This window comes from Penicilliopsis zonata, assembly GCF_001890105.1.
Source record: "Penicilliopsis zonata CBS 506.65 unplaced genomic scaffold ASPZOscaffold_5, whole genome shotgun sequence".
Classification (NCBI taxonomy): Eukaryota; Fungi; Ascomycota; class Eurotiomycetes; order Eurotiales; family Aspergillaceae; genus Penicilliopsis; species Penicilliopsis zonata.
Genome location: NW_019208915.1, coordinates 1,490,397 through 1,510,592, shown reverse-complemented (window position 1 = coordinate 1,510,592; position 20,196 = coordinate 1,490,397). Strand labels below are relative to the sequence as shown.

General features: G+C 55.9%; 9 protein-coding genes across 9 annotated transcripts; 3 read left to right on the top strand and 6 right to left on the bottom strand.

Moving 5' to 3' along the window:
• Positions 1-392: 392 nt before the first annotated feature.
• On the top strand, positions 393-1,475 carry ASPZODRAFT_64231 (hypothetical protein; the record flags this gene model as incomplete). The annotated part of the gene is made up of 2 exons (XM_022729214.1): positions 393-610; positions 668-1,475. 2 exons carry the CDS (start codon positions 393-395, stop codon positions 1,473-1,475), a joined length of 1,026 nt encoding a protein of 341 aa, XP_022582515.1.
• A 670-nt stretch (positions 1,476-2,145) lies between these two features.
• ASPZODRAFT_151408 (hypothetical protein) lies at positions 2,146-7,906 on the top strand (the record flags this gene model as incomplete). The annotated part of the gene is made up of 2 exons (XM_022725734.1): positions 2,146-3,640; positions 4,575-7,906. 2 exons carry the CDS (start codon positions 2,146-2,148, stop codon positions 7,904-7,906), a joined length of 4,827 nt encoding a protein of 1,608 aa, XP_022582514.1.
• Positions 7,907-8,175: 269 nt separating this feature from the next.
• ASPZODRAFT_64406 (hypothetical protein) lies at positions 8,176-8,920 on the bottom strand (the record flags this gene model as incomplete). Its single annotated transcript, XM_022729230.1, has 3 exons — positions 8,176-8,343; positions 8,388-8,497; positions 8,548-8,920. 3 exons carry the CDS (start codon positions 8,918-8,920, stop codon positions 8,176-8,178), a joined length of 651 nt encoding a protein of 216 aa, XP_022582513.1.
• Positions 8,921-9,120: 200 nt separating this feature from the next.
• On the bottom strand, positions 9,121-9,620 carry ASPZODRAFT_64524 (hypothetical protein; the record flags this gene model as incomplete). The annotated part of the gene is made up of 3 exons (XM_022729241.1): positions 9,121-9,191; positions 9,263-9,362; positions 9,411-9,620. The coding sequence occupies 3 exons, from the start codon at positions 9,618-9,620 to the stop codon at positions 9,121-9,123; spliced, it is 381 nt and encodes a 126-aa protein (XP_022582512.1).
• A 184-nt stretch (positions 9,621-9,804) lies between these two features.
• On the top strand, positions 9,805-10,575 carry ASPZODRAFT_64588 (hypothetical protein; the record flags this gene model as incomplete). The annotated part of the gene is made up of 1 exon (XM_022729247.1): positions 9,805-10,575. One exon carries the CDS (start codon positions 9,805-9,807, stop codon positions 10,573-10,575), a length of 771 nt encoding a protein of 256 aa, XP_022582511.1.
• A 105-nt stretch (positions 10,576-10,680) lies between these two features.
• On the bottom strand, positions 10,681-11,160 carry ASPZODRAFT_15447 (hypothetical protein; the record flags this gene model as incomplete). Its single annotated transcript, XM_022726093.1, has 3 exons — positions 10,681-10,985; positions 11,053-11,102; positions 11,147-11,160. 3 exons carry the CDS (start codon positions 11,158-11,160, stop codon positions 10,681-10,683), a joined length of 369 nt encoding a protein of 122 aa, XP_022582510.1.
• Positions 11,161-11,419: 259 nt separating this feature from the next.
• On the bottom strand, positions 11,420-14,163 carry ASPZODRAFT_63428 (hypothetical protein; the record flags this gene model as incomplete). The annotated part of the gene is made up of 3 exons (XM_022729149.1): positions 11,420-11,908; positions 11,977-13,863; positions 13,930-14,163. 3 exons carry the CDS (start codon positions 14,161-14,163, stop codon positions 11,420-11,422), a joined length of 2,610 nt encoding a protein of 869 aa, XP_022582509.1.
• Positions 14,164-14,440: 277 nt separating this feature from the next.
• On the bottom strand, positions 14,441-17,636 carry ASPZODRAFT_1831042 (hypothetical protein). Its single transcript, XM_022727188.1, has 3 exons — positions 17,628-17,636; positions 14,611-17,562; positions 14,441-14,520 (listed from the first exon to the last, which is right to left on the bottom strand). Exon 2 carries the CDS (start codon positions 17,409-17,411, stop codon positions 14,700-14,702), a length of 2,712 nt encoding a protein of 903 aa, XP_022582508.1. The 5' UTR covers positions 17,412-17,562; positions 17,628-17,636; the 3' UTR covers positions 14,441-14,520; positions 14,611-14,699.
• A 753-nt stretch (positions 17,637-18,389) lies between these two features.
• Positions 18,390-19,984, bottom strand: ASPZODRAFT_131644 (hypothetical protein). The gene is made up of 5 exons (XM_022722803.1): positions 19,743-19,984; positions 19,447-19,669; positions 19,298-19,387; positions 19,165-19,224; positions 18,390-19,094 (listed from the first exon to the last, which is right to left on the bottom strand). The coding sequence occupies exons 1-5, from the start codon at positions 19,810-19,812 to the stop codon at positions 18,740-18,742; spliced, it is 798 nt and encodes a 265-aa protein (XP_022582507.1). The 5' UTR covers positions 19,813-19,984; the 3' UTR covers positions 18,390-18,739.
• Positions 19,985-20,196: the final 212 nt, after the last annotated feature.

Sequence of the window (20,196 nt, the reverse complement as noted above, 5' to 3'; positions counted from 1 at the left end):
CGGGTAGAAAATTCTGCTTCAGAACCGTAGAATGGATAGAATGCAAGGGGGACGTATTCGGATCTTGTCGGAGGGGAGGATTCACCTCGACTGACGTCATACTTGCTGATAGAAGCAATTCCGTTTAGGATAAAGCATCTTTAGCAGTTGTCTGAGCCCTGCCTAGTATTATTCGACTGCGGGGTGATTTCCAATTAGAAGCCTGTGGTTGGGTTACCTTGAGTGACATTCTTCTGGTCGTCGTCCGTGGAGAATTGGCTGCAGGTACTGTCGAAGTATAAACTCCGGCGGTTTGATCCGGGTGGACACTCACCCAAGCAGAGTATAAATACTGTGCATCTTCTCGTGAGACTTGCCAAATCTCAGGTCAGACTAGATCAATCAATCAAACCATGAATGTCACATTAAGATCGACACCATGCCTGCGCTGCGTAAGGATATACACCAGTGCCGCAGCCCTGGGCACTGCAGAGCTGCGGCTGCCGCTTCATAGCAAGACTATGAAGCGGTACATCACGTCGACGCCGCAGCAAACCAAGATAAAGGAGTTTTTCCCTCCACCAGAGACGCCTCGGATCAAGGAGACGGACTCCTCATGGGTTCACCCAATGTAAGTGGCTCTCTGCAAAAGAAAGAGAAGTAGTGGTTGAACATGGCTAAGAATCAGATACACCGAGCAGCAGATGCGAGACGTGACCATAGCCCACCGACAGGCGAAGAACTGGGCCGACTGGATCGCGTTGGGCACGGTGCGGATGCTGCGCTGGGGCATGGACACGGTGACGGGGTACCGACATCCCCCGGAGGGTACGGAGGCGGCACTGACGCCCCGGTTCGCCATGACGGAGAAGAAGTGGCTGACGCGCTTCATCTTCCTGGAGAGCATCGCGGGGGTGCCAGGAATGGTGGGCGGGATGCTGCGGCACCTGCGCAGCCTGCGAAAGATGCGACGCGACAACGGGTGGATCGAGACACTGCTGGAGGAGGCGTACAACGAGCGGATGCACCTGCTAACCTTCCTCAAGCTGGCGGAGCCCGGGTGGTTCATGCGGCTGTCGGTGCTGGGCGCGCAGGGGGTCTTCTTCAACGCCTTCTTCTTCTCATACCTGTTCTCCCCTCGCATCTGCCACCGGTTTGTCGGCTACTTGGAGGAAGAGGCGGTCATCACCTACACGCGGGCCATCAACGAGCTCGAGGCCGGCCGACTGCCCGAGTGGGAGACCCTGGAGGCGCCCCAGATCGCCATCACCTACTGGCAGATGCCCGAGGGCCAACGCTCCATGCGCGACCTACTGCTGTACATCCGCGCCGACGAGGCCAAGCACCGCGAGGTCAACCACACGCTCAGCAACCTGGACCAGGCGCAGGATCCCAACCCCTACGCCTCCAAGTATAAAGATCCGAGCAAGCTGCACCCTACCAAGGCTATTGATGTGCTCAAACCGACGGGCTGGGAACGCAAGGACGTTATGTGAGACTGGGATTTCTGTAGATTTCTTTAGACCTGTATACTAGACGACTTCTCCTCTCTGGTAGCCATCGGAAGGGCTCCTTGATTCCTACAAATCTTCCTTATAGCTGTCAGTATCCCGTTCGATCATAGTTCAATCACTTATCTCAAGAATAGGACTCTTGGTCAACCAGTTCGTCGGCGTCGTCGAAATCAACCCAAAACTCCAAGTGGCGGTCAAGAAGTCAGAGAGAAATCGTGGGACGCGAGCCACTAAACCGCATCTGGGAACAACAAACCATCAACATCAACCGTCAGACTCACAATCAACAAGGAGAGTTCCATCTTCTCAGGCAGTTGAACTTCTCGTGTCTCCAGCACGAGGATCGCCACCGCCCGAGCCTCACCTCAGCCATTCGACGAGATGGCTTGACGCCGTTGCAAGGCCTGGCCCCGCCCTGAGTGGGCGCCCCCTGGCGAGAGGAGAAAGAGACGAAACAAACGGGCAAGGCCTAATTAATTGACTAAACCAACTAACGCCCCCCTTTCTCCTTGCAGACGATCTGGCGAGACGAGAACGAGACGAGACGAGGCGAGACAAGACAAGACGAGCCGACGAACAGACTCTGGCAATAATTTCCAGATGGTCCTCTGCGAGCGTTGATCGATCTACACCACACACAATTCATCCCATCATGGACGACCGACCCTCGTCGCCCTCGCCGTCGGTCTCCCCCACGCCCGCCATTTCCTCCTGCCCCTCCCCCGACCGAACTTTCTCGTCCATCTCGTCGTTGTCGATTTCGTCGGCCACCAGCGCCGACGCCCGTTCGTCGGTGTCGATTTCGGGACGCCGCCGCGGGTACATTCGTCCGCAGGGTGCTGAGTTTGCCGAGTCGGCGAAAAACCGCGAGAGTGTGATGAGCCTGGGCAGTATCGCTCATCTGCAGTACTATTTTGCCCGCACGGGTCTTCTGGATGGGAAGGGCGGACATGCAAGAGAATACAAGAAGAGCCCAAAGGCGGAGAATGTGCCTCGATTGCTGCTGACGCCGAACTCACGGTTCATCGAAGAAGACGGCGAGGATAATGGCGAGCTTCTGGTGGAGAGTCCGACGGACGAGGGTGGGCTGGAGCCGGACTGTGACTCGGACGGGTACGAGGTGATGCTGCCGCCGACCGTGAGTACGTACAGCATCAAGACACACTATATCCCGCCGCCGCCGGATCTACGGTCGCTGCGCCGCGACCTGCTGACGGCTCTCAGACGGGCCGAGACAGAACTGGAAGAGATGGATGGGCGGACGGGTCCGTCTCCGGACCTGAAGCCGCCGCGGATCAGTCTGTCGCCAGACGACCTGCCCGAGACGGAGGAGGACGCCTTACGGCAGTCCGCGGCGGTGGCGGCGGCTGCCGCTGCCAGCACCCCGCAAGGGTGGCAGGAGATCCAGGGGATGAAGATTCTGGACGTGGTGACGCTGGCCATCCGGGCAGCGCGGATCTACTACACGGCCCACGAGCGGCCCGACCGATTAGCACTGATCAAGAGCGAGCGAGACATCCGGCAGGAACTGTTCAATGTGCTTGAGGTTCTCAAACGGTGGGCGGCTCGCGGTTTTACATCGGGGATGAGGGCGGACGAGCACGACGCGATCACGGGCTGGATGGCGGACGTCCGCGGCCTGTTGGCCCGCGACGCCCAGCTGGAGGAGGACGAGGTGCGCGAGCGCGAGAGCTGGGTGTGGGCGACGGACGAGTGGGAGGGCCGCGAACTGGAACGCGAAGCCAGCTTCCTGAGCAGCTTGCTCGAACCTGACCAACCCCCGCTGCCCGCCTGGGAACCCGTCGAGGGGCGGCCCGTACCTACCACCTTACTGGAGCGGCTGCGTGACGGGCGAGATCTGGTCCGAATGCACAATATCGCGGTGAAGAAGTCGAAGCGGCCGTTTGGCGAGATCAAAACGTTCCACACCGACGTGGCCAAGCCGTACCGCTGCGCCGACAACCTGCGCTTCTGGCTCAAGGCGTCCGAGATCCGCTGGGAGACCAAGCTGGACATGGATGTCATGGGCGTCGTCTACGGCGCCAGCGACGAGGCCTGGCGCCGCTTCGATGCCGCCCTGCTGACCTGGTGCCGCGCCGTCCGCGAGGAGCTCGTCCGCGACTGGCGTGAGCTGCGTCCGGGGACACGTTCTGGAACCTCGCCCACGGAGATCTTCGCTGCCGATGCTGCTGCTCTAGACCAGCTTCCAAAAAGGTGATCTCTCACCATCCTCTCTTTTTTTCCATGAGCCTCTCTCACCCCTCTCCCTCTGAGAAAGCATCTCCTGTCCTCTGAAACAGCCTCCCTGCCGGTGGGTGCCGTAGTCGATTTGTCCTTTATCACTGAGATACCCCCTTCATGCCCACTCCCAGCTTTGTCTGTCTGTCCGTCTGTCTCTCCTCTGGCTTTAGCTTGTCTAGCTATTCATCTATGGGCTATATACTACATACACAACCACTTAAATGTAATTAAAATCTTGCATATACCACTACATCAATGACCAGTAGACTCAAAGACAGAATAAAAAACTCACAATAAACCTCACAATGAACACCCACAATAAATAAAATAATACCCTCACTTTCTACTATCCATCCCCCCCCCTGAGACAGGGTCCGCAGGGGCGGTCGATCCCGCCTACGGAGAACTACAACTAAGGAGATCCAGCCACGACTTTCCTGCCCGACGGCCACCTTTTCTATTCCCTGACCACCACCAGCAACTGTTAAACACCACCACCTCTTGCACCGCCGCCTATGTCGAGCTATTTGTCTGGGATCTCAAGCCATGTAGTCGCTTGTTAAGTGACTGGTTCAAAAAAAAAAATAACAATAAGCCGAAAAGGAGAGAGCCAGAAGGTGAGAGACGGAGACTAGCGTGGGGACAACAGAGGGAAAGACGGTGAAGGAGGAAGAGAGTGGAAAGAATAGAGAGAGGGGGGAGAGAGAACGGACAAGTCCAGGAGAAAGAGGAATGAGGGAGGAGAGAAAGCAGGAGAAGATAAACAGTGATCAGTTTGACAGGGATACATTCCATCGATGCGTGCCATATTCACCGGTTCGGCACCCACTGCGACCGCAGCCTCCGACGCGTCGTTGCCCTCAGCGTCTCCGTCGCCAGTGACATCGACCTCACTCTCGATCTCGACGACGCCGCAGCTGCTGTCCTCGCCGCCGACCGTCTCGATCTCCAGCCCGGGCGTTCTCCTGCCGCGTCGTGTCCAGTCCAAGTCGTCGCTGCGCAGTACGGCCAGCAGCCTGACGGACGACGACTGGGAGCTTGACAGCAACACCGCTGCGGAGTCTAGCAACAATACCAGTGCGAACAATAAAAACCTCGTTGTCTTCCCCTCCATCCTACGTCGACTCTCGCCGGGCCTGGCTGCCCGGGTGAAATTGCTCGACGGCAGCAACAAGCCCTCGACCTTCCCTGTCCGCGCCATCAACAACGTGGGTCGGATCCCACAGGAACACATAAACGAGATCGACAGCGCCCATCAGAATCTCTCGATCAAGGTCCAGAAACGTGGAAAGGCGTGGAACAGGGTCACTGGCCAGCAGCAGGGGCCGGACGAGACAACAGGCGGTGGTGTTGAATATCTCGAAGTGCCGGACTTGGGACCTGAGCTGGAGGTTGATCTAGATACAGAAGAACAAGAGGAGGAGGAAGGGGAGGAGGAAAAACAACAACAAGAAGAAGAAGAAGAAGAAGACGCCTGTACCGTGGATCCCGATCCTGAACCAGAAATGTTGGTGGTCGAGATGCCCCCGGTGCCGCCGGAACCAGTGACAACGGAACCACAGCCGGAACTCGAACCTGAAACTCAATCAGAGACAGCTGGACAGACAGATTTTGAAAAATACATACAGAGCAGCACACAGGATGCAGAAAACCCTCCGCCGCCCCCTCCGAAGGACACTCCGCCGCTGCCCTCGAGCGCCTCGGTGCGGTCATTGTCCCAACCGCAGACGCAGGCGTCGTACTTCAACCCAATGGGTCTACACCGCACCGAGTCGATATACTCCTTCTCCCGTGTCTCCTTCAGTAACCAGCTCTCCCAGTTGACGTCCATCACCCTTCCGCAGCCGACCTCCCTGGCGGCCAGCATTGCGGCCATCGCTAACGCGGTTGCCGCTGTCAAGGCGCTGACGGGAGCCGCGGAACAGATACAGTACTGGATCAGGAAGGCTTCTGACGTGCTCAGCGGACTGGATGCCGAGGATGACGTCGAATGGGCCGCTGCCGGCGGGCGAGAGGGTCTAGAGGGAGTCGACAAGGCGATCACCAAGTTCGAGAGCCTGGTCAATGTCTACGTCACGGCCATCGAGGAGGTTCAGCTGCGGCCGGACATTGGCCAAGTCGGCCCTGACGCCCTCACCGCCATCGTTATCCAGATGGAGTCCATCCTGCAGAACTGGTCGCAGATCAAGGCCAAGCTTCGCGGGGTCAAGGGTCATGTCGAGCTCGCCATGGAGTGGGAGGAGCTGTGGGCCAACGTGTTGGGCGATGTCGGCATGGAGGTTGACAACCTCAGCGGCCTCATCTTCGAGATGGAGGAGAAACGTCACCAGACCATGAGTGCCGACCCAGAGCCCACGGGCGGCCTGGACATCAACGAGCTGGAGACGATCGTTGAGGAGACTCCGGCCCACTACCATCCCTCCTCCCATCATCACCATACCCCGTCTTCCACCAAGCGTTACAGTATAGGCACGCCCGTGGCAGCGGCGGCGGCAGACACACCGGTGATCCAGACGCCGCAGGATGACTCCAACTACACGAACCTGATGGCGCTGTTCGCGCGGATGCAGCCGCTGCGGGCCTCGCTAGACTTCCTGCCCATGCGGCTGAGCATGTTCCAGTCGCGGGCGGAAGCCATCTTCCCCAGCGCGTGCGAGGAGCTCGAGGACCGTCGCCGCCAGCTGGAACAGAGCTACAAGACGCTCGAGACCGACGCCGAGGCGCTGCGCAAAGAGCTCGGCGAGGACCGCTGGATCCTTGTCTTCCGCAATGCGGGTGGCCAGGCCCAGAAGATGTTCGACTCGGTCGAGCGCAGTATCGGCAAGCTTCAAGAGTCGCTTGAAAGTGGCGCGCACCTGAACAACCAAGCCGCGCTGGCGAAGCGTATCGAAAACTACGAGGCCAAGAAGGTTCACTACGTCCCGGCGATTGAACGGGTCATCGCCATCATCCAGAAGGGGATCAACGACCGGTTGACCGTCAACGGGGAGATCCTGAGCCTATTGGCTGACATGCAGTCACGCACCGATGCCCTCAAGGCCAGCATCAAGGTCATGGATTCCAGTCTTGAGGAGATCAATTTCGTGAAGCCTTGCGCTGCTGCGGCTGTCGCCGCCACTCCACACACCCATGCACACCATCACCTGCGTGATTCCATCTCAAGCATCCTCACTATGGACAGTCCGGCCACGGCGGGCAGCGTTGTTGACACCCCGGGTAGCTCACCGGCTTCGTCCGTTATCATGTCGACTGCTGGCACCGGCATGAAAAAGGGCGCCGCTACGCCGATGGGCAATTCCAGCCGGCGCGATAGCTCCGCGAGCAGCACTACGCGTAGCACCCCCGCTCTGGCTAAAGTTCGGCGGTTATCGGGCATCCCGCAGCCAGCGACAGCGACGACGACCAAGACCATTCGCAAGACTTCCCTTCCTGTGCCGTTTTCATCGTCCGGTGGTCTCCAGTCCCCGCCGGCCACCCGGACCCGATCTGCCGTCACGCCGACGCCCATGGCTAAGAAACCCGTGCGGCCGCTGGCGACGCCGCAGCAGCCGCCTAGCAACCGACCGCGCTGGAACGGGAGCGTGAATACGGGCGACCTGGAAGTAGGCCACATCTACAGACCGTCGTCGTCGCTACCCACGCCGCCCGCCTTCCGCAAGAGCTCCGCGCCCAGTCGCCTCTCGCGGCCGCCGTCTACACTTCCAGTTCGCTCGCCGATGCACCAGCGGAACCCATCGACCTCGCCCGCACCCGGGGGTCCCGCGACATCAGTGCGTGCCGCGAGCCGGGTCTCGAGCCGGCTGACCTCGCGAAGCCCTGCGCGGACGGCCTCGCCCACACCTACGGCCACGCCGACGCGATCTCTCCTGGATCCGCCGCCGTACAGCAAACTGGGCATCCGGTCCATCTCAACTGCAACGCCCGGACCTGGCCGGATGGCGAACGTGCCTCGCAGCCGGCAGAGCTTTGCAGGCATCCCTGCCAGCAGCAAGATGGCGGCCAAGGAGAACGACCCTAGTCTTCTTCTGAGCCCGACCAAACCCAGTGCGCGCCCGGGGACTGCGCTAGGCCATTCGACGACTGGCAGCAGTCGACGGACGAGCCTGCTTCCCCTGCCCAAGGCGCGGTCTGGGCGGGAGAGCTCGCTGGGCGAGCGTCCTCCATGGCGGTAACTTGTGCCTTGCTGATCAATCTCCTATTCACTTTGATTATCTGGTTGATCTTGAACTTCACCTATTCTCCTAACCTATTCTTCTCATCTTGCACATTGTCTACTTTTTGGCCTGGCCATCAGATTGTTGTATCATACCTCTTGTTAGCATTGCGTGGCGTCATTCATCTCCAATAGTTTTTATGTCTTTCTGTAATGTAGTGTAGCATTCTATGTACTAGTTATAGTGCGTACCTGTACATATATCTATGTGTTTTCTAGTTATGTACATCATGCCAACTCCCTACCATAGATCAACGCATCAACCGGTTCCTCACTATTCGCCAGCCGCGCCGCCTTGGGCACGCGTCCAATGATGCTGAAGCCGAGCTTCTCCCAGATGCGGATGGAAGCGGGGTTATTTGCGAAGACGAGGTTGAAGACGGAGTATTTGTAGCCCTGATTATTAGCAAGACACACCTTTTCAAAATTCAGGGACATACCAATTTCGGAGCATATTCCAGATAAGTTTCTCCCATGGCTATACCGATGCCCTGGCCTCGGGCTAAGGAGGTTGTCAGGAAGCCCGCATTGCAGACGTGAGAGCAGCGGCCTGTTCATTAGCATTCAAACATAAAGTAAAGTAAAGTAGTATATATTTACCCGGATAATTAGGCTTGATGTAGAATGTCCCCAGACAATCCTGGCTCCAATCTTCTTTAGTCGCTGTCAATTGAGTGTCTCCCCGTAAGACGACTACGGCAAACGTGCCGAACCAGTACTCTGCGAATTTATCCCGCTCCATCGGTTCCTCCATGGGATATGTACATCCCCGGGCGATCTCTGCGCTGAATTCCGCGTGCAGGAAATCAATCAGGCCAGAGGCGAGGCTGGAGGGACCGTCGACGACCGGGTGGACGGTCACCAGCTCGCCGGTCTTCAGAGTCGCGCTGCGGGGGTGTAAGAGGGGGGCCATTTTGACAGCTGTCTCTGGGGGGGGGATGAGTCCATCCACGTTTTCGAGAATGGAAGGCATGAGGGGAGAAAAGAATGAGAAGTAGAATAGTTGGGTGTATTGTTGTAGTTGTTCGATTAAAAGATTGAGGCTATGGAAGGTATATATACTGAGATACTCGTTATCATGTCACAGGGCGGAGCTTATCAATGGAATGGCACAATTTCATACAGATTGTTATACACAGCCAGAGAAGAGAAGTAACAGTTGTACATATATGTCTATGACTCCTCCGGGTCATCCTTGTTCTTGATCGACTGCATCAGCTCGTACAGCTGGCCGAGTTGTTGATCTAGCAGTGTTAGAAGAAATCTAGCAGAATAGAAATAGAATAGAACAGAAAGAAAGAAAGAAAGAACACACCACTCATCTTGTCTAGCTTGGCTCTGTCCAGCTTCTCGCCCACCCACGACTCCTGCTCCAGCTGCTGGGCGTATAGCTGCCACTCGGTCAAAAAGCCGATCTACTCATTAGCCACCACACACGTTGGTCGAAATGATCGAACACGTACAATGTGTAATGGATTCTCCACGTTCTTGTGTGCCCGGAACTCGCTCTTCACGTATAAATCGCCCAGGGTCCGGCTCTCGGGGTCCAGCTTCTTGCGGTGCACGCGCAGGATGCGCCGATACAGCGGCAACGGGGGGAGGAGGGGGAGCGGCGATTGCAGAGTCGACTTGATGGCCGATGGCGAGGCCAGGAGGCGGGGAGATATTCGCATTTTAATCGTGAGGGGGGAAGAGCGAAGGGTAGGTGTAAGAGTAAGAGTTGGAGAGGAGAAGAGAAGAAGAAGTGCGGAGTCGGAGACGGAAACGTCATTTTTCCTCAAAAAGTTGATAGCGAGTAACCAACAACCATTGCACATTTATACATATACTACAGCCTTTAACAAAAGAAGAAAAAAAATGCTCCCCACTCCAGATACCTCCCATGTCCCCTTCAACACCGTGTACGAACCGGCCGAAGACTCCTACCTCTTCCTCGACACGCTCTCCTCCCCCGCCGAGTCCGCCTGGCTGGCGACACGCTTCGCAACAACTCCTGCCCCCCTGATCACAGAAGTCGGCTGCGGCTCTGGCGTCGTGCTGGGCTTTGCGACGGCCAACGCGCAGAGTATCTTCGGGCGGCGGGATGTCCTCGCCATCGGCACAGACGTCAACCTGCACGCCTGTCTCGCAACACGGGAAACCGTCCAAAGAGCAGTGCAAACCCAACAGAAGGAGGAGGCTACATCACAACAAGAGACAACGACATCGCTATACCTCGACTCCCTTACAGCAGATCTGTGCCGTCCCCTCCGCCCCGGCAGCGTCGATGTCCTCCTCTTCAACCCGCCGTACGTCCCCACGCCAGACCTGCCGCCCATTCCTTCCAACGACCAGACGTACGGCCCATCGAAACCCTCCTTCGAGACGGAATCGTATCTCCTCTCATTGACCTACGCGGGTGGCGCGGACGGGATGGAAACCACGAATCGGCTGCTGGAGCTTGTCCCGGACGTTCTGGCCGATCACGGCGTGGCATATGTGCTTCTTTGCGCGCAGAATAAGCCGGCACAAGTTCGAGAAAGCATCCTTGCATGGCCAGGTGAGTGGCAGGCCGAGATTGTCGGTCGGAGTGGCATGCAGGCTGGATGGGAGAAGTTGGTTATATTACGGATATGGAGATCTACTTGATATACTACCTCCTCTAGACTCATTGTCGTTAGGATCATAGACATGCAATGATATGATAGAACCCGATAGAACTAATTAACCCTTCCTTCAATGTAATATCATAGATCAAAAACCCCTTCCCCGTCCACGACCACGCCCCCGACCACCACGCCCACGAGGCCCACCCCGACCACCACGCCCGCCGCGATCGGCCTCCTTGCGCGCCTTGTTCTTCGGTTTCGGCTGGTCGTCTACCAGCATCGAGTCGAGTGGCAGGCTATCAGGGAGGATATAGTATCTGATCGTCGAGCCGCGGATGTTGATCGTGTCCAGCGAGACCGGGTCGCGGCCCTTGGGCGTCATTTTCACCGTGCGCAGCGACGTGTTCATCTGCGGCGAGACTGCTGTGATGGTGCCGTGCAGGATGGTTCCTGGACATATATTAGAATTATTGAAAGATATAAAGAGAGAAATAATTCGGAGGAAAGAGAGTGCTACCATTCTTCAGTTCAATGGTCACCGTTTCGTTGGCGCATTTCATCAGAAATCTAAGGATTAGCATGTCGGCTAGACTCGCTTGGCGCGTACTCACCGAACGAGCTTCATCGTGTCTATCTGTGTAAATGGAGAATGAAAGATTAAAGGAAAAAAACAAGGGAGGGTTAGAGCGGAGAAGAGGAGGTGCTTGACTGAGTTGCGAGAGCTCGTCAAGCTGGAACTTTTGATGGGTCCGCCGCACGTGACCGGCGGAGGAGGATATCTACAATACTACGAATACCAAAATACTACAAATATAATACTAATACTACAATACTACGAATCGAGTAGTTTCTAAATAATACATATCGCCATGGTATCTCGTAGGCTACAACACCCCGTGTCGCACCTTGAAAATTGAAATCTTGTCGTCGTAGAAGAGAATCTCGCGCAGCCGGAAGCTCGCTCGCTTCGCGTCCGCTGCATGCTCGTCGTCCTCGTCGTCCTCGTCATCCTCGGAGGAGGACCGCTCCGCGACCGAGACTTCCTCCGAGCCGACCTCGGACGGACTGTCGTCGCTGTCATTCTCTTCCTCGTCCTCGTAGCCGCTCCCGCTGGGGTCAGGGTGTAGGGCTTCGCTTTGCGGGTCGTCCGGGTCATCCGAGTCGTCGTCTTTGTCGCCACGTTTGCTCTCGAGGATCTCGTAGCATTTGGAGTGTACCCCGACGTAGCCCAGCCCTACCTCAGGCCGGATGGTGATGATGTCCAGGATCTGTAAGACTAATTCTTTGGGGTCTCGATGGATGAGGTGGCCCATGTGAGTCACGTACAGCGCGCGGAGATGAGGGATGTATGGCAGTCGTTGAAGGAAGAAGTGCTGCTTACACTTAGCATTCTTGCAAAAAAAGATAAAAAAAGAACAAAAGGGTAAAGAACAGAAAATACCCAGTCCTTATAGTGGATAGCCATACCCAGCTCACGGAGCTGCGGCATGCGTCCACTAGTTATGAACGAGATCATCTCGCGCGGAAACATCCACTTGCGCCAGCGCGTGTTGTTGACGATTTCCATCCCCGTGGTGGAGGACCGCTCCGCACTGTCGACCAGGATCTTTTTGAGGCTGAGGCGATGCTTGCGGATGATACTGCGGTAGATGGCGTCGATGCTGACCACCGAGTCGTACGCAGGGCCTTCCTGCAGAAAAACACTCTCAAGGGTATTCGGAGCAATGCTATCCTTGAGAAATGATAAGAGGGGAGGCGAGACGGCGTCCGTGTGAAGATTCTTGATCTTCAACGCATATTCGGATGGTGAGATCGAACTGTCAGCCCCCATCGTTCCCTTCTTCGGATGCCGAGAGAAGGCTGCAGAGGGGAGGAAGCGGCGTCGTAGAGCTCGCCAGAGTTTTTCGTGGTTTTCGCATCGCAGAATGGTTAATGTCGTGATTCGCGTCCAGTCGACCACGAGAAACGTGAAGGAAACACAGAGACTCACACGCTCAAGCTCAAGAGTCTCCAACTTCAATTGAACATACGCAGGATGAGCGGCAGAGCCCGAGATCAATCTTCGCGACTTCTTCAGCGTCGTCTGGATCTGCTGAGACGAGAGCCCCATGCCCTGTCCCTCAATCGACAACGACTGCTGCCCTTGCGACCCTTCAGTCTGTGAATTCTCTGCATCTTCTGTACCGCTAGGCTGGTTGGGTCGGTCTATGACTCCCTCCTGGCCTTGGGCGGACAAGAGATCTTGGTGATCCAGTTCTGTAGTCATCTGTACTCCAGCCAAGGCATTTTCCAATCTACCAACCTCACCGGTCGACCGGTCAAGCCCCTCAAATTTCACCAAGAGTACCTCCAATGCACCGGCCAGTTTCGGCCATCCAGAGCCATTATCTACCGGCGGGGAAGGCTGCTGGTGCTCATCCGAGTACGCCCAATTTGCCAATGGCTTCAGCCAATCCGCCTTTGCGGCCTTGGCGGAGATACCTATACGTAGCTCCTTTAGCTTTGAATAGGACCGTTGGATAAGCACAGCCATCTCATCCAGATAGGAGGGTTCATCGATATCCAGGACAGTGAGGCTCTTCAACGCCGGCAGCATCGACAGAGAGGGATACTCCACATGAGCGTACTTTTGGAGCGAAGATGACGTTGGCATCGACGACGAAGACGACGACGACGACGACGTCGGGTTGGTAACCGGATGCATCGAGAGGCCGCCCGGGGCCGGAAGTGGCCCGTTGGACAGCGATCGCAGGACGTTCTCCGAGTTGTCGTGCCATCGTACCCAAACAGTATCTAGCCGACAGTCATGGCCCGGCCGGTCTGCCAGAGAAGCCAGCGCAATCCAGACGTCCCGCAAGACCCCCGTCGGCATGTCCCAGATGAATGTCTCGAGGTTCAGCATCCGCACCACGGCCAGGGCGACCAGCGTCCCCAGCATTTTGCCCGTCTCTTTGGTGACCGCATACTCCTGCACCCACATCAAGGGCCCGTTCCCCACAGAGAACTTGCGAGTATACTGGGCGTAATAATTCCCTCGGCGGACATGGCGCAGGCCACTCGCCGCCGATCGACTTTGTTGGTCCCCTCTATCTTTATACCCGCAGCACGGACACGGGATGGTGGATCGAGGCCCCTCGTGGAAGACGTCCTCGCCCATCACCAGCGTAGCCAGGCCGTACGAGAGCGCATCGACCCCATTATGTGATTCCGAGGTGGTCTGGGTCTCTGGCCACACGATATCGAAGCGCGAGTACATGTTTGGGATCGCCAGGGCGTGCAGGGTGGAGCAGGTGAGGGCGAGGGAGGTCAGGTCGTTGGTATGCGTAATCTAAAGTATCAATCAATACAAAAATGAAACTGGTTGAAAATGAACCGAAAAGAAAGGCAGTCCTACCTCTTTGACAATATCCTTGAGAATGTCCATAGGAAGATCCAACAACTGCAACGACTTGACTGCGGCGTTGTTGGCATCGTCCCTCCCGACCGGCACGCCGTTCACATCACCACCACCACCTTCGTGAACACGATTTGTCGCAGCCAAGGGTCTTGTATCGGTTCGATCATCCTCGACAGACTGCGGAATAATCGCCGTTTCCCCCGGAACTGCCGTCTCGTCCGCGTCCCCCATCGCCGTGCTCTCGCTCGACACAAACTCGTCCTCGTCAGACGACGGCCCAATGTCCGAATGGAACATCTCATCGCCAAACAGCCCATCCCCTGCCATCGTCAACGGCATGATCTTGTTAGTAAAACAATAACCGATGGTCGTGGTGAGGGGTAGATAATCCTCAGCGCTGATCCGGGTGGGTCGACGTCGTCAAGCTGTCAAGGGGGAGGGGGAGGGGGAGAAGGAGAGGTGAAGGTTCATCCAGCGGGCTGAGCCCGAACACAGCCTGAGCGTGAACGTCGAGTCACGGTAAACACATGTTCTGGCCAGCAGGGAAAGCTGTTCATCGAGGTGACATGCGGAGAAATGGTTGTCTGTCTGTTGGGTCAAATTAGTTAACTAGTTAGTGGTTACTTGGCCAAGCAGAGTACCCCAGAGTGGTGCACGTGCCTACATATTATCACCTACAAATGAGTACTAATCTATGAAAATATGGACTCAGAAATGGTAGTACTGAAGAGAGAATTGAAACAAATAAGAAGAAATTCTGATAGCTATTACGAATCCCCCTCACTCAACACATCACAGACTCGACCCACAAAGCCCTGGAGACCCGAAAGAGCCCCCGGCGTCCCCGTCGTAGAGCAGGCCATCGATGCTCCCGGCATGAGGATCACCGGTGACTCGACCTGCACCCATTCGACAGACGTGACAAACGTACAGGTCAGCTTGATCTGGTCATGGGAGACATCTGGGGAAGGGATGGTGCGGGAGACGTCCGGGTCGTTGTCAAACGAGAAAAATTCGGGTTCGCGCGGCGACGGCGGCAAAGAGGAAGAATGGATCTCGTTTTCGGAGAGGGTGACGCAGGTGACCTTGACTACAGCCCGGATATTGGCGATATAGACGATCGCGTTGCCGCCAAGGAGCAGAGGCGGAGACGACACCGCCGAGGCGAATTCACTGGGCGCGAACGTGGCCACGAACCCAACGTGGTAGACTGCAGGATTGGCGGGTACCGACGACGAGTCGCAGTGGCGGAAGTCGGCAAGGACCATCCCCTTGCGAATCTTGCCCAGACGGGGGGAACAGATAGGTTCTACACCAATTGTGCCAACCTGGTCCTCCACCAGTTTCTGCACAGGCAGACGTAAATTGCGGACACTGACAACGCGGACGGGTTGCCATTTGCCAGGAAGCAGCGAGGAGCCTGCCAGCTCGCCAGAGGACGGTCTGCTGCGCAACGAAGTCGATGGCAATGCTGTGCCCGAAAGATGTTCTGACCGGCTTCTCGGGCCAGTGGAGGAGCCCAAGGGATCGCTGGAGATCGGACCGATCGCCAGCTCGTCGCCGATCGAGATAGATCCATACCGAACAAGACCGCAAAGGACAACGCCGCGGTTCTCATCAGACGCCTGTTTGGGCGAGCCCGAGTACACCTTCGACAGGGGAATTTCAAACACTTCATCCACGTCAAACAGCCGAGTAGCCGGGGCAGGAGATGATGACTCTGCTGCCAGATCCGAATGAGAATTTGGGCGAAGAGGCAATGCCTGAGGAATCGGCAACCACCGAATGAGCGCATGTAGTTTTCCCACGCCCGAGCCATCAACAGCACTGGTGAGGACAATTGGTACAGTTGCCGTCCAGTCTCCGTTCGCAGTGTTGATGACCTTTTTCACTTCCTCGGCGACAACGCTGGGGATTGCTTGGAGGCCAGCTGTCTTGTCGTCCGAGGCCACAGGCAACATTGCCGGTCTTTTGCCCGCCACTTTCAACGCCGAGAGGATCCGGGCAAGAGTGTTTCTTAACCCGGCGCGGGAGGCAAGATCCATTTTGGTGATAGCGATCAAGAAGGAAACTCCCAACTTGACACATAACGCTAAATACGAGAGAGACAGGTCCATGTCCGACGCATCCTCGGTCGCTGGGGTATTACTGTCTGCCGTCGATTCCTCTCCACAATTTGCTGGGATACAAAGGAGCACGTAGTGGGGAGCCCAGCTGACCAGGCCTCTCATCGTGGATTTGACATAGCGCGTCGAGCCCGGGAGATCAGACACGAACGCTAAGCGGCCGCCGGCAGAAGCAGCATGGATATCGTCCCATGCGGCGATATTGCCAAAGGCGTAATTGATGACGTCCGTAGGCTCTGTGGCTGCGCCCCCAGCTGCAGCATAACCGATCAATTCCTGAGCCACGGAGCTGGTGATTCCAGATGGAATTTCGTGCCGATGCTTCAGGAGGCTCAACCGACTCTTTCCTCTCCCATTGTCTAGCAAGGAAGTGGTCAGGGTGCCCAGCAGAGAGGACTTTCCCGCCGTGCTCGCTCCTGCGATAGAGATGCGAATCTGCTCCGTGGGCAAATGGTTGTCTTCAACCGAAACCGCGACATTTACCTCGGCAGCGTTGTCATCCACCGTGTCAGCCCTCATGGAGGACGTCTTGTAAAGATCTAGATCCGGGCTCACAAGAGCCTCGGCAACCCAAAGACTTTCCGCAACGTTTTTCGAAGCTCCATCCTGGTCGGGAATGAGGGGGGTTTCAACCCACTCACACTCTCCCACCAACACCCGGCGGAGGACTTCTACTTTGCACCCTAAGCTGGCTGCCATGGCTTGGAGATTAGTCAGACTTTCGTCCAACTCATCCTGCGTCAGCCCGACAAAGGTCCCATCGTCAGCAACGCCAATCTCATAGAGAGCCCCCTGGCTCTCCTCAAGGCCTGGAAGCAACCGACCAGGCTTAGCCAGGACGTCCAGTTGCGGGGTGGCTTCCGGCAACATGGGCAGGACCAGACTAGAGGTGGTGGACGAATGAAAAGGCGATGACTGCTGGAGGCGCCAGAGAAGCTGCGTGGTCAACTGCTGCAACCGTTGCTGACGACCCTGGCTCGAGCGGGGCAGCAGGGGCTTTGCATTCGAATCATAGCTCGCATTCATGGGCAAGGAAGACGACAGACTGGCCTTGGAGTGGTAGGATCCCCCGACCAGATGGCCGGTGGACATGGACGAGTACAATCGACGCGGGCGCAAAAGAAGATGGAGTTTATACTCGGTCGGGCCCTCCTGGGGCTCTGGTTCGAGCTTCGTGATCCCATAGTCGGACAGACAGTTGAAATCGGAGTGCTCCAGGTGCGCGCTGGAGGCCGATCTCATTCCCACGCCTCGGCTAGACGGCGCGCTGACCTGTGGCGTGGAAGATCCTGAAGTCGACCAGGGCGAAGAGACCCGGGGAGGGTGAGGGTCATAGGTGAAGATGGATGCCATGGTTGGATCAACCCGATGGGAAAACAAAGCAACAAATCTATGATGAAGAGGTGGCAGACACGAGAGAACAATTATAGCTTATCCAACTGCTGGAGATATATTCGATGTTGTGCTGAATCGGATGATGATATTTGAAGCTGCCGTGGTATGACTCCAAACACAGTCATTTTGCGGGTTGGTAAGAGACAGACAGATGTTCGGGATAGGATCGGTGACAGGCACGATGTATTGATATCCGACTCTCTGTGTTATTGACTAGAAGCACCGAGTCGGCATCTTGAAGGCAGACAGTTGCAGCTCCTGAGTCAGAACGGCGATATTTGGCAGGAGCGACGATCATGATTCACGGCTGGATCAGGTGATGTGCCAGCCACAGTGTGACAGTGTCATAGAGTTGCTGTGGCTTGCGCATCGAGGCTTTACTGTGGCTAGTGTCGGGCAGGATGTCATGTGGTATCACCTGACATGTCACATGATCCCAATTCTGGTCCTCGCAAACTCCGTCTCCTTGGAGAATGAACAATAGTTATTGTTTTAGCAGCACCTTACCACCAGTACTCCGTATAACTAACTCTAGTTACTCCATAAGTATCACCTAAGTACCTACCACATACTACCTCTCCGTAATATGAACAGTTTTGCCCCCTTCCAGCCTAGCATGTCGCCCCGCTATAACGTCGCTGTCGCCTTCCGATCTACCCAGCAGCCCATCAACGTCCTCTCTGCCGCATGACCACATGCCCATATCGTTCAAGGAAGCCATGGTAAGGGCCATTACGCTGGCTTTACGGGGCACAGCAACCAACCAAGTTCCAACCCGTGTGCCAAGAAGGGCCCTCGTGGGGGCGGTAACTAATACAGGCGCATTATTGCTGAGTCCTCCAAGTTCGATTGGAGGCCATAGCTCGGGGTACGCGAGGAATGATAAGATCTCTTCCAAGCAAGTTGCATTAGGATTTTCAATAACTAGCCTTGCGCCACTGTTTAGGATTAGGATTGGGATTTGGGAAGGGGGGGGGGGGGGGTAGGGGGCGAACAGAGACAGGGGGGTACGGAGTAGTTATCCGTTAATAGTAGTTATATAGCTATAGTACACAGGATGAGAAGAATGATGCGTATGAAACAGTCTAAAGCCGATTCGGGCTCTGGTTGAATTTTGGATACCTCCTTTTTGTAAACCCTTTCCTGCTGAGTAATTATGATGTATGACCGGTTCTATCCAATAGGTTGACGCAAACCCCGTCAGCCATTTCTGGGAGTAATTCAAAGAAAAAAAGAAACGGAAAAAAAAAAGAAAAAAAGTAGAGCCGAGTAAACCGATTGCATCACTATGTCGATGGGTCTCTCCCTGCTCCCCCTTTACACTTTCCCTGCGCAACGTGGATGTTTCTCGCCGTGGTTCGCGTGAAGACAGCACCGCAGATTGGACACTCGGCCTTGGCGACGACCCCGGACTTCTCACGCTGGTGGCGTAGTAGGTTGCTGAAGGTAGAGAATTCACGCCCGTTGCAGCCGTGGTCCCAGCATTGCGGTCGTGGTCGTGAGCTGATGACCCGCACATGGTGTTCAGGTTCTGAGGGGGCTGTAGGGGGGGCGGCCGAGTCGGAGGGTGAAGAATAAATGGACTCTGTTGTCGGTAACAGGCCTGGCGCGTGCTGGGGAGCGGTCAAGGAATGAGAATTACTGTTGTTTTGCGTGTTGATTAGCTTTTAGATTCCACCCTGCTTCCCGAGGCAGGCTGTAGGGTACGAACGGAAGAGTAGACGGTTCAGGAAGATAGTATTCCTGTTGGTTGAGGAGGTACGGAGGCGACCTGCAGGAAAGACAGAATCAGCATACTGATACATAGGGCTTTTCGAGGAGAAAAAAAAAAAAAGAGTTCTCACGATGGAACAAAAGCCGCCTGTTGGTGCTCTGCTAGTGATGTCGAGTTTCCTGCCACCGAAGTACTGGGGTACGATTGTATAATGGGCGGGCTGGGCACGGCATACGTTAACTGATGGTCGCTTCCAGCGCTTAGAAGAAGGAAGCATACCTTCGTGATGGATTATGGCGTAGTGAAGATGTGTGAAGTGTGGGCAGATAGTGCGACCCCCCGGGAGGATAATAACTTTGCGCATGGCTCCCTGCCTGGGCATTGTACCCTGACGAGAGACTGGGAGATGGGTATTGATGCGTCTGTGAAAGAGGATGCTGATGGTCCAGTGATGGCGTCGTCTGTTGCAGAGGTAGTGTCTGTCTGCTCGCCCAGCCGTAACCTGCAGTCATTAAATTAATATCTGCTGGTTGAAGAGGTATTAAAAAAGAAGCAAAAAACAAGACAGAGCGTACTGGGATGATGATGGTGGTGGTGCATCTGCCCCGGTAGATATTGGCTTTCTGTCATTGAATAGGCCGACATGGTGAAATCCCCCAGTCTATTCCGCAGAAGCAACGAAAGCTACCTGTCAGCAACCACACCTCCCCTTCCATCAAAACCGGTCAGATCCAAGACTCACCGTGAATCGGCCACCCGAGTCTGTCCTGCAGCCTCAGACGGAAAGTTAGACGCAAGCTGAGTGTCTCGCAGCCTTCCAGGTAAGCTCGACCTTGACACCGAGCCCGAGAAGAACTGAGACGAGTCTGGCGGAAGAGACGAATGGAAGTCTGTCGGCTCTGCCAGATGTTGAGAGGAGAGATCCTGCGCCTGCGACAAGGCTTCCGTCAGCGCCAAGTCCCTATGCTCGTGATGCAAATGATCCTGTGGAGCCTGTGGCTTTCTGGAAGACATCTGACAGATCCTCCG